The 11,818-nt window shown below is 35.4% G+C and overlaps 1 protein-coding gene across 1 annotated transcript in view; it reads left to right on the plus strand.

The window, feature by feature from the left end:
• Positions 1-11,818, plus strand: part of anapc1 (anaphase promoting complex subunit 1) — a 59,897-nt gene that overhangs the window by 37,723 nt on the left and 10,356 nt on the right. Inside the window, exons 28-39 of the mRNA XM_042769613.1 lie at positions 1,792-2,024; positions 2,166-2,259; positions 2,840-2,974; positions 4,000-4,082; positions 4,432-4,510; positions 5,968-6,042; positions 7,093-7,163; positions 7,349-7,439; positions 7,526-7,579; positions 7,659-7,852; positions 9,740-9,826; positions 10,412-10,529. Of these exons, the coding sequence (XP_042625547.1) occupies positions 1,792-2,024; positions 2,166-2,259; positions 2,840-2,974; positions 4,000-4,082; positions 4,432-4,510; positions 5,968-6,042; positions 7,093-7,163; positions 7,349-7,439; positions 7,526-7,579; positions 7,659-7,852; positions 9,740-9,826; positions 10,412-10,529 (1,314 nt within the window). The remainder of the gene's footprint in view (positions 1-1,791; positions 2,025-2,165; positions 2,260-2,839; positions 2,975-3,999; positions 4,083-4,431; positions 4,511-5,967; positions 6,043-7,092; positions 7,164-7,348; positions 7,440-7,525; positions 7,580-7,658; positions 7,853-9,739; positions 9,827-10,411; positions 10,530-11,818) is intronic.

The raw sequence follows: 11,818 nt of genomic DNA on the forward strand, positions 1-11,818 counted from the left end.
AATTTTTTTATTATATCGTGATATTTATCATTGTTTTTTTTTACATTTTTTAATATGTTTAATCTTTTTTATATATTATAAAATTAATATATTATACATATATATTTAAGTATTATTATTTATTTTTAGGATTATTAGGAACACCTGTTCAATTTCTCATTAATGCAATTATCTAATCAACCAATCACATGGCAGTTGCTTCAGTGCATTTAGGGGTGTGGTCCTGGTCAAGACAATCTGCTGAACTCCAAACTGAATGTCAGAATGGGAAAGAAAGGTGATTTAAGCAATTTTGAGTGTGGCATGGTTGTTGGTGCCAGACGGGCCGGTCTGAGTATTTTTCTGCTCAGTTACTGGGATTTTCATGCACAACCATTTCTAGGGTTTACAAAGAATGGTGTGAAAAGGGAAAAACATCCAGTATGCTGCAGTCCTGTGGGCGAAAATGGCTTGTTGATGCTAGAGGTCAGAGGAGAATGGGCCGACTGATTCAAGCTGATAGAAGAGCAACTTTGACTGAAATAACCACTTTACAACCGAGGTATAAGCTACAACACGCACAACCTTGAGGCGGATGGGCTACAACAGCAGAAGACCCCACCGGGTAACCACTATCTCCACTACAAATAGGAAAAAGAGGCTACAATTTGCACGAGCTCACCAAAATTGGACAGTTGAAGACTGGAAAAATGTTGCCTGGTCTGATGAGTCTCGATTTCTGTTGAGACATTCAGAATCAGAAAGAGCTTTATTGCCAAAAATTCAGATGGTAGAGTCAGAATTTGGCATAAACAGAATGAGAACATGGATCCATCATGCCTTGTTACCACTGTGCAGGCTGGTGCTGGTGGTGTGGGGGATGTTTTCTTGGCACACTTTAGGCCCCTTAGTGCCAATTGGGCATCGTTTAAATGCCACGGCCTACCTGAGCATTGTTTCTGACCATGTCCATCCCTTTTTGACCACCATGTACCCATCCTCTGATGGCTACGCAGAATAATGCACCATGTCACAAAGCTCGAATCATTTCAAACTGGTTCTTGAACATGACAATGAGTTCACTGTACTAAAATGGCCCCCACAGTCACCAGATCTCAACCCAATAGAGCATCTTTGGGATGTGGTGGAACGGGAGCTTCGTGCCCTGGATGTGCATCCCACAAATCTCCATCAACTGCAAGAAGCTATCCTATCAATATGGGCCAACATTTCTAAAGAATGCTTTCAGCACCTTGTTGAATCAATGCCACATAGAATTAAGGCAGTTCTGAAGGCGAAAGGGGGTCAAACACAGTATTAGTATGGTGTTCCTAATAATCCTTTAGGTGAGTGTATATATATATGATATTTTTATAAGTTGCTCCTTTTTCACTTCAAGGGAAAGTTCACCCCAAAATTAATAATTTATTCAAGATTTTCCAAATTCAGTCCTTGATTCAAATTTCTGATAAGCTTAATTGATTTGGTCTAAAGAGAGAATAATTAATTATTATTTTAATTTAAAAACTACATATAAAATAGCTACCAAAATAAATACAGTAACTACAGTTTGGCTAAAACTATTGACTAAAAGTAGTGACTAAAAGTTGACAAAAATGCAATGACTTTTCGTCGACTAAAACTATGAAAGACTCAAATTACTAAAATGTGACTAAGACTATTAAGCATTTGCGTCTCAAGACTAAGACTAAATCAAAAATGGCTGCCAAAATTAACACTGATGTATATTTAATTACTATTATTTATTTTTCTTAATGTTAGTTTTTTTTTTTCTTGTCTCCTCTGACTCAGGGTCACGAGATGACGAGTATTGGGCTGCTGTTGGGTGTCTCTGCTGCCAAACTGGGCACCATGGACATGTCCATCACCCGTCTGCTAAGCATCCACATTCCCGCGCTGCTGCCTACCACCTCCACTGAGCTGGACATGCCTCACAGCGTGCAAGTGGCTGCTGTGGTCGGCATTGGCCTGATTTACCAGGGCACCGGCCACCGCCACAATGCAGAAGTGTTGTTGGCAGAGATCGGTTAGCGTATGTGTGTGTGTGTGTGTGTTGGCATGAAATAAAATGAGCTGTTGTTCTCATTTGTGCTCATTCATGATTGAATAATTAGTTAAGTGTCATATCTGAGTCTGTAACAGCTGCTGTGTGTTGTGTTGTTTCCCGGACGTCCACCTGGTCCTGAGATGGAGTACTGTACGGATAGGGAGTCCTACTCCCTAGCAGCAGGACTGGCACTTGGCATGGTCTGCCTGGGAGTGAGTGTGTTTCCAAAGCATTTTGTGAATTTTGTCCTGTTCCGTGCATAGTCAGCAACCAGCTTGGAGGAGCACAATGGTCAAAAAAATCCGTAAATTAACCACTTTTCCCACAGAACTAAAAATTAACACACACCATCATTATTATCTTTAGTCATGTGCAGTGTGCAACTTCTCAAAAATGTGTTTTAGTCTTTCTGAAGTAGTATTTTTTAGTAAAAGCAATATAATGTTATGTTGTATATTTGTTAATTAAATGTATTTTATTAAAAATATATAAATATAAAAAAATATTAATATAGTAATATAGTATTTAAAAACATAAATACAAAAATACCCATAAACACATTTTCATGCATACAAATTATGGGCTATTTTCCATAAAAAACTGATTACATGTGTAATATTTGAAATGCCATCTGCAGTAATTTGTTTTTATTTGTATTTTGCAGTAGCGGTGTTTATTATGAAAAGCATGCAAACTCCTTCAGCAAAAGCATGCATTGTGTGCATCTGTGAGAGATAGGAACCAGAATTATTCCCATGCTGACCCAGCTGTTTGCTCTCTGCTTCTCTGCAGCACGGCAGTAACCTGATCGGGATGACTGACCTGAACGTGCCCGAGCAGCTCTATCAGTATATGGTGGGAGGTCATCGGCGCATGCATGCTGACATCAACAGAGAGAAACACAAGTCTCCCAGCTATCAGATCAAGGTGGAGTCATGACATAACCTGCAAAGAGCTTTTATTCATCTGGAGATTTCTATATGCTGAGAATAATGCCACACCTCTCATGTGGTCGTGTTTGACAGTTTAAATTAGAAAGCAAGGGTTATTCAGAACACAATGCTTATACTGCTGAAATAGTCTGCTGCATACTATTTATCTGGTGCAGTGAACAGTATGCAACAATAAACAAAAGTATGCTGAAATTTCAAATGTCCCAGTTCAAAAAAAAAAATATATATATATATAATATATATATATATATATACATACATACATATATATAACACACACAATTTGAAAAAGTATGCTGAAAAAAACCTATATATATATATATATATATATATATATATATATATATATATATATATATATATATATATATATACATACATACACGCAATAAACAGAAGTATGCTGAAATAAAAAAAATATATAGATATTGTATGCATTTGAAATTTTAATTTAATTTGAATTAAATAGTAATTTTAAGGAAGGAATTTAAGGTAACACTTTAGAATAAGGTTCCATTAGTTAATGTTAGGTAATGTATTAATTAACATGAACAAACCATGAACAATACATTTATTACTGCATTTGTTAATCTTTGTTAATGTTAGTTAATGAAAATACAGTTATTCATATTAGTTCATGCTAATTCACGCAATAACTAATGTTAACAAGCACAACTTTTGGTTTGAATAATGCATTAGTAAATGTTGAAATGAACATAACTAAGATTAATAAATGCTGTGAAGGATTGTTCTTGCTTAGTTCATGTTAACTAAAGTAGTTAACTAACATTAACTAATGGAACCTTATTCTAAAGTGTTACCGAATTTAAGTAAGTAGAATTAGATGGTATGCATAACATTTAAAATGATATCTACAGTTATTTGTGTTTATTTATATTTTAATAAATTAGTATGGTAGTATACTGATCTTACCCTTACACTGCATTATCTAATAAGGTTCAGAAGGCAACACAGATTAAATGTAACTGTTTTTATTAGGAGGGTGACACTATTAATGTGGACGTGACCTGTCCTGGTGCAACACTTGCCCTAGCCATGATTTACCTGAAAACAAACAATAGGTGAGTTTTAATGGAAAAACCAAAGAATCACATCTTAACATTAACATAGGATTAAAGTAACATTTCTGTGATATTTAAGCATTATATATATACTATTCTGGTTTTTATTAATATTTTGAGTCAGCTTTGTGTGCAATAAACCGGAATGAGAAAGACTATTTTAAAATCCCAATAATCACACACTTCACCTTTAAAGTAAAATCCATTATTCACTGTGAGTGCTGAAAGTCTTTTTCTGTGTGAATAAGGCTGACATCTTCCTAATATTCAGCTCTTATGTCCAGTGCAAGGCCTCTTTTGGTCCTGTCTGCTCTCTCACATTCACACCCGTCTCTCTGGACCCCTCTAGGTCTATAGCTGATTGGCTGAAAGCCCCGGACACCATGTTTCTGCTGGACTTCATCAAGCCTGAGTTTTTGCTGCTGAGGGTGAGAGAGAATGTTACAGGGCCATCAGAAGTTCATTCTGGCCTCTGGGCTCGCAGGAACTTACACATTAACACCTCATGATGGGTTCAGTCGCATGTTTTTACCAAGTGTTCTCATGTTTTACAAGGGCTTTTCAGGCAAAATATAGGGTGATTTTAGCCTGTTGTGCTTGTGACACTTGTTTCTCAGATTCTTCTGAACTGTTCCAAAACCTAGGTATTTTTTTTCTGCCTTTAAAGATATATTCGTTTGACCAAATTCAATAGGAGTAATGCATATTCACCTCATTTTGCAATGTGGAAATAAGCTATTTTCTTTGAATTTGACACTAATGTTTCATTAGCTGCTATAGGCAAATAACTGGCAGAATAACAAAGTGCAGTAAACAGTAGAACTATTTGCACTACAAACCAGTGTGTTTATGATTATGATAATGAAAAAAATAATTTCATAACCATGAGCTTAACAACAAGCGTTTACCACACTCATAAATGTTTTTTGTTTTATTTTTGCACTGAAATGTAGATAATAGAAAATGTTTTTTTTTTAAGATGTAAATTTTAATATCATATATTTAAACAAAATATATTTGTAGTAAAAAGGTCGACCTACGTGGATTTTTGAATGGCCAAATATAAATACGACTGATATAAAGCCGATATAGGCCTTTCATATTGAAATGAGATAGTATAACAGATGTATATCAATAAAAATCTATATTTAACATGATATCAATAAATCATTTAAAAATGATTATACTTGAAAAAGTAATTTGAACTAGAGAAATAAATCTTTAAAATAAACAGATTTATGCTTAAGATAGCAACTTGTTGATTATGTAATCCTATTATAATATTTTTCACAAATAAAAGTGAGGAAAAACACAAATAAATAAAGCAGACACTAACCATCAGTACACTCAGTAATCTACTAAGCCACTGCAAATTATTTTCTCAAACAAAGACCAAGTAATGCTAATTTCACAAACAAAAAAGAAAGTCGGCCAAACAGAAGAAACAATGGTTCAAAAATGCCAAATAATGGCCTTTTTTGACCAGTAATAAAAAGCTGAGTCATATTTAACCATTACACTTGCATCTTGTGTTTCACAGCATCTAGTGCACGAGTGCCATGTTTTTAGAACACTGTGTCAAGTTAAAATTAGTTTAACTTAAAAACATTTTATTTTATTTTTTTTCCCCACTGCTCTGCATTTCAAGTTTTTAAACAAAAATGTGTTTAATGTGAACTGCTCCTTAGAAGGCAACTGCCAAGTAGACAAGCCAGCTCACTAGGTTTTGGAACAGAGCCTTTGTCATACAGGATTTAACCAATAACCAACAAAGGCTTACAAAGAAAGGGATGTACAAATATTTCCTTTTTTACAATTCAGCATAAAATGTTTATTCATAGCAAGCTCTTTGTGTTTAGCAGCTGTGTCTTTGTTCTCTCTACAGACGCTGGCCAGATGTCTTATCATGTGGGACGAGATCTTTCCCAATGCCGATTGGGTGACCAGTAATGTGCCTCAGGTATGTTAGAGCTGTAGCACACTGCAGGGACTCATCCAGCTTTATGTTCTGTTTCCAACTAGTTTCTCAAGAGGAAGCGTATTTTGGCCTCAGGTCATGTTTTTGTTTCCTGTTCCTCTGTAAGTTCATAGGTTGGTCAGATATTTAGCAATGCTTGTGTTGCAAAACGCAGAGCCTGTTTGGTCACTTCAGCTGTAGAGGAGGTGTGCAGGTCATTGAGCAAGAGAGGAGGGAGAGGAAGGTCATTGAGAAGTGCGTCTTTTAATTGTGAAGTCATTTCACCATGCTGCAGTTGTTGCAGGTCCAATTTATATAGATTTTATTCTATGTGCTGTAGAAAATCACACAGAAATTGTTCAAAACTGACTGTTCCTGTTAATTTGCAGAAATGAAAGACCAATCACAATTCAGTATTCAAATATCAGTGACATCATCGCTGATGGTAACTTTTTGGAATGTTTAACTGCTGAACATTCTATCTATGTGGGTCAATGGAAAATTCCTTCCTTCCTCGGATGTTTACAAAAACCACAAATAGATCAAATTTTAAATAAATAGGGACACAAAAATTCTTCTATTTTACTGACTAAAGATTATAGATTTACCAAGACTGTGCCCTTGTATTACTATGAATGGAAGTAACTGCTATGTGCAATATGACTACACCCCGCCTTCTTAATAAAAGAGCCATTCAGCTGTTGGTGAAATCGTTGCATCGCAAACCTGAGACGCATTGGCTTGACAGACCTGAAATATACACATTTTTAATGCCATTTGAGCATAAGAAACAACATGTAGTTCACAAGCAGTTTTTGGGATTTCAGTATGTCCTCATTCAAATAGTTAAACTTCCAAAATAGCTGCTTGGAAGCATTGCAAATATGGCCACCAAGTGAACAGACGTTCCTTGAAAGGGACTTTGCTTCTCGAGTTGAGCTTACACTTACTTGGCTCATTGTTTGTGAACAGAGAGGATGTGACATGTCACGTAGACACAGTGTCAGGCTCTCCTCATATGATTAATGCTAACAATAAGTTTTGCATCTTCAGATCATCCAAGAAAACATCGGAAACCAGGAGCAGACGTCCATCTCTGAGGATCTCAACATGGAGACGTTAGTGTGAGTAGCAGCAGATTCTCAATGATGTTTTGATCGACTTGTGTGTTTTCTAGGAGATCCTTATACCCACAGACTGTTTTTTCGCACATGTGGAGGTGTTTTCTATTATGACTTTCCAATGAGTTTTTGTTCCTTTGATGACTGGATGAGAGAAATAAAGCTGACATTTGTCACTGTTTCCACAGCCAAGCTCATGACTATATAATTGCCGGAGGCTGCCTGGCTGTGGGATTCCGGTTTGCTGGGTCTGCAAATTCAGACGCTTTTGACTGCTTAGTAAGTGGACATATACTTCCCACTTACAGATATGTGATCTTTCTGAAAGTTCTTTGAATATTCTTAATATATCCTTTCTCCTTCAGTACAAATTTGCCCGAAACTTCATGCAGTGTCTGACGACCTCTACGGCTACTGTTGTAAGCATTTGTTTCATTAAAGGCAAGCATCATCATGTAATCATAGATATTAAATCACGCACCGTCCGCTATCCTCCAGACAGGGCAGTATAACCTGCAGACGTGTTTAAGCATGGTCCTCCTGGCGGTTTCAATGGTGATGGCCGGTTCAGGGAACTTGAAAGTGTTGCAGTTGTGCCGCTTCCTCCACAAACGCACCTTTGGCGAGATGAACTATGGCTTTCACATGGCCCATCACATGACTCTAGGCCTGCTCTTTCTGGGTGGAGGGAGGTTAGTTGAGTTTGAGTTTCATATGGATTTGGAAATATATAAAAGAGTCCATTTTTACCCATACTTCCCAGCACCTCAGTTCACTTCCATATGGCGTTATTATGCGTTTAATTAGTAGTGTCTGCTAAGGCAATAATCACAATTACTTTTGCCCATTCTTAGAGTTAAAGTATTAAACAAATCCTTGTCCCTAAGTATTAAGTGCTGCAGGGATGATGTATTTTTGTAGTCCAGCTGGAAGTTAGCATCACCTCAACAAAAAGCCAATAGGATTTTTCCATCGGCTTTTAGACTATTGCGTAAAATAAGCTATGTGGCCAGCAGAAGTTTAGGATTTTTACACATTTTGTTCATCATGATAATCTGCAAATGAACACAACTTTAATGAATTCTGAAGCCTAAGTACAATTATATCCTTTGACCCCACATTTCATTCTCTGCTAAATAATGCATTAACACAAATTAATTCCATCATCATTTACACATGCTCATGTCGTTCACGCTTCTGCATATTCAGAGTTGCATTCAGTCACACAATGCATGAGAGTCAGCCTTGATGTCAAATGTACAATTATGCTTCTTCATGCACCAAATTTTAATGTGGAAGAAGAAAATCATATGGGTTTGGAATAGTGATGCACAGAATAAAAAATTAATAAATGAATAAAAATTCTAGACCAAAACCGAATTCAGGATGCACTTTGGCAAAAACTGAAACTAAAAATAAATTTGATGTAATAACCAATTAATTGATCAAATAAAAACTGAGCTGCACATTTATTTGCAACTTTTTAATAACAGAATTATGTGTCCATTCAAATTTGTTGAAATTTAAATGGTGGCTATAATAAAAATGTACTATTCAAACATACATTAAATAATGAAGACAACACATTAAGTAAAAAATAATGAATATGTAATATAGTGCATATATTTACCAAAATGCTCCTCTTCAGAGCTACTTTTTTCTAGCTAGCCTTGTCTTATTTTTATATAATTTATATAATTTACCTATTGTTTACAAGCTATTTTATTGATATCTTTCCGTGGTTGCATCTCTGAATGAGCGATTACGTGAGACATGATACATTTCAGTAAATTGTGTTTCTTTCAACACCTTTTGATGTTCATTCATGCTTATTTTGTGCTATAACTAGTAATAAAGTGGAAGAAATGACATGTCATGTGCCACTTGAACAGAGGCAGTTACAGCGGTCATGCATAAAGAGAAAACGGCATAGATCTTGATGTTTAAGTATCCATATCAGTTTTGATATTTTTAATTCATCACTAGCATTCACACAGCTGACACATTTGTACTTTTGTCCACGTTGTGTGCATGAAATCGACTGAAAGTGCCACTCTGCCTATGTTGCTGCTGTATATATGAAAGATATGCTGAAGATCTGAAAATTGCATATAAAAAAATTTATCTGCATGTGTGAAGCAACAAGCTACAGATGTTATGGTTGGCTGGTACACAAGCTCTTGAGTGTTTTTAAAGAGAAATAAGGTGACCTCTAACCAGGTCAGTGAAAGACACAGTAAGAGCCTCTCATCCTGTCAGAGCCTGTTCAAGTGCACTCTTCAACTCGCCCATTATTTTTAAGTGAAGCCTTTAGAAAGAGCACAAATAGTACTGGTGAACAATGCCTGACCAGTTTCCCCCTCGCTACACAATTGCGTGTGTCACATGCGCTCTGAAATATTGCTACCGGGGACAATGAATATGCAGCATGTGAGTCCATTGTTTATTTTGATCTAACTTACATAAATCAACACACAATCATTTCATCAATTATTTTCCTCACTCACTCAACTGGTAATATGCTGTCAGAGAAAAGTCCAAAACCTAATTTTTATGACATACTTCTGCTTTTCCCACAGGTACACACTCAGCACCTCCAACTCGGCTATCGCTGCCCTCCTTTGTGCACTTTATCCTCATTTTCCTGCACACAGCACAGACAACAGGTCGACAACAGCTGCAAACACACACACACGTCACAATGAGCAAATATGGCTGTATTGTCTTCACTTCTGATGAAAGCCAGTTTCATTTTTACTGTAAATGAGACTTGTTACCCAGAATCGTGAACGCGTGTGTATTAGATGCTCGTATCTACATGGTGTCAAAGTGTCCTGTAATACACTTGGCCCAGAGAGTATTCACACACTTTAGTCACATTTAAAAACATGTGAATGACGCTGCATTAGATAAGATATCAAATCAAGTGCCATCTGTTTTGCAGAATGAGCACAAACAGTTTTCAAGTGAAACATTTCACAATAATATTTTCAGTTTGAAATGACAAGACAATACATCCAGACTTTTAAGTGCTTTTAATGTCATATACTTTCTGTGGAGACTGTATTTCATCTTTAATACTACTACTACTGAGAAAGAATAGAGATAATAATAAACACTTGACAGTAATCGAAACAGTTTCTAACTACAACTGATTGTGTGTCAGGCTGGTGAATGTGTTTGCGTTTAAGGTTGGAACTATAAATCATTTTTTGTTCCTTCTAAACATATGTTCTTGTTTGTCTGTACAGGTATCACCTCCAGGCGTTGCGCCACCTGGCTGTGCTCGCAGCAGAACCGCGTCTGCTGGTACCTGTAGATGTGGACACTCTCAAACCCTGCTACGCTCTGTTAGATGTCACCTACAGGGTATGTGCTGCACGTGCCTCACGCCTCGATGTGCTTTTCAAAACATACACTTACATCCAATGAAAGCCAGTGTTATTTTAGTATTAAGTATATATTATTATTATAGTTTATTTTATTTTATTTTTTTTTAGCTTTTATTTTTATATTTTAATTTCTCATGTTAGCTTCAGTTTAGGTTTTGTGTTTTTAACATTTATTTTTTTAAACATTTCTCTTCAGCTTTATTTTTTTTAGTTTGAATAATACTTCAGCTTATTTTATTTCATTTAGTAGTCAAGGTAAGATTTCTATATTTTTTTTTAGCTCTGTAAGTTTAGGTTTTTAATCTTATTAATTATTTTATTTCAGTTAATGAAAATTATTTTTAATTCGAAATAGACCATTTTCACTTTTTTAATTCACATTTGTTCCAAAGAAAAGCAATGTTGTTGTAATCGTTCATTGTAATTCGAAATAGACCATCTTCACTTTTTTAATTCACATTTGTTCCAAAGAAAAGCAATGTTGCTGTAATCGTTCATTGAAATGCAACTTGCTGTGTCTCTGAAACAGTGTTATTTTAGTATTATTTAAATACTATAATATACTTTATATATATATATTTAAAATGTGCTTTTATTTTTGTCATTTCGATTTTCATTTAAAAAAAAAACTTTTTTTTAGCAATTGTGCTTTTGTCATTTTATTATCTTTTTTTTTTTTTTAGGTATTCATTTATTTTTATTTAATGTTGCCTTGACACTTAACTGAAATTAGTTTAACTTTTTCACCTAATATTTATATTTAATTTATTTCATGTTTAGTTCAATTAAAAAATGTTTTAGTTTTAGCTAAAAATAATAACCCTGCTCTGAAATGACTTTCCCTCTCATATAAAGTCACCTAGATTTAGACTAGTTGTAGGTAATTTAGCTTTTCTTTGTTGTGAAATACACTGACATAATAGCGGTTAAAGCTAAATGTTGTGTCAATATTAACAAATAAGAATATATTTTAAAAAGATGAGTCACAATTTGGTAAGTAGTGATGCTCTTAAAGATGAATTTGATCTTTGGTGTCCATGTCCGGGTCAAAAAGCTTCCTCAAAAGTGCACTGCAAACTGATTTCATATCTGACTCTGACCTTACATGATCTTCTTTCAGTTCTTGATTCAAATCACATTTTTTTCCTCATCTCAGTTACTAAAATGGCTTTGAATACCACTTGTTGTTGAAGCCTTTGTAATTAGCACATAGCTCCACATCCCAACATCTAGCCGTCCCGTTGCGTGTGAGGCCATTAGGCCACA

Source organism: Cyprinus carpio, chromosome A13 (assembly GCF_018340385.1).
Source record: "Cyprinus carpio isolate SPL01 chromosome A13, ASM1834038v1, whole genome shotgun sequence".
In the NCBI taxonomy this organism is placed as follows: domain Eukaryota; kingdom Metazoa; phylum Chordata; class Actinopteri; order Cypriniformes; family Cyprinidae; genus Cyprinus; species Cyprinus carpio.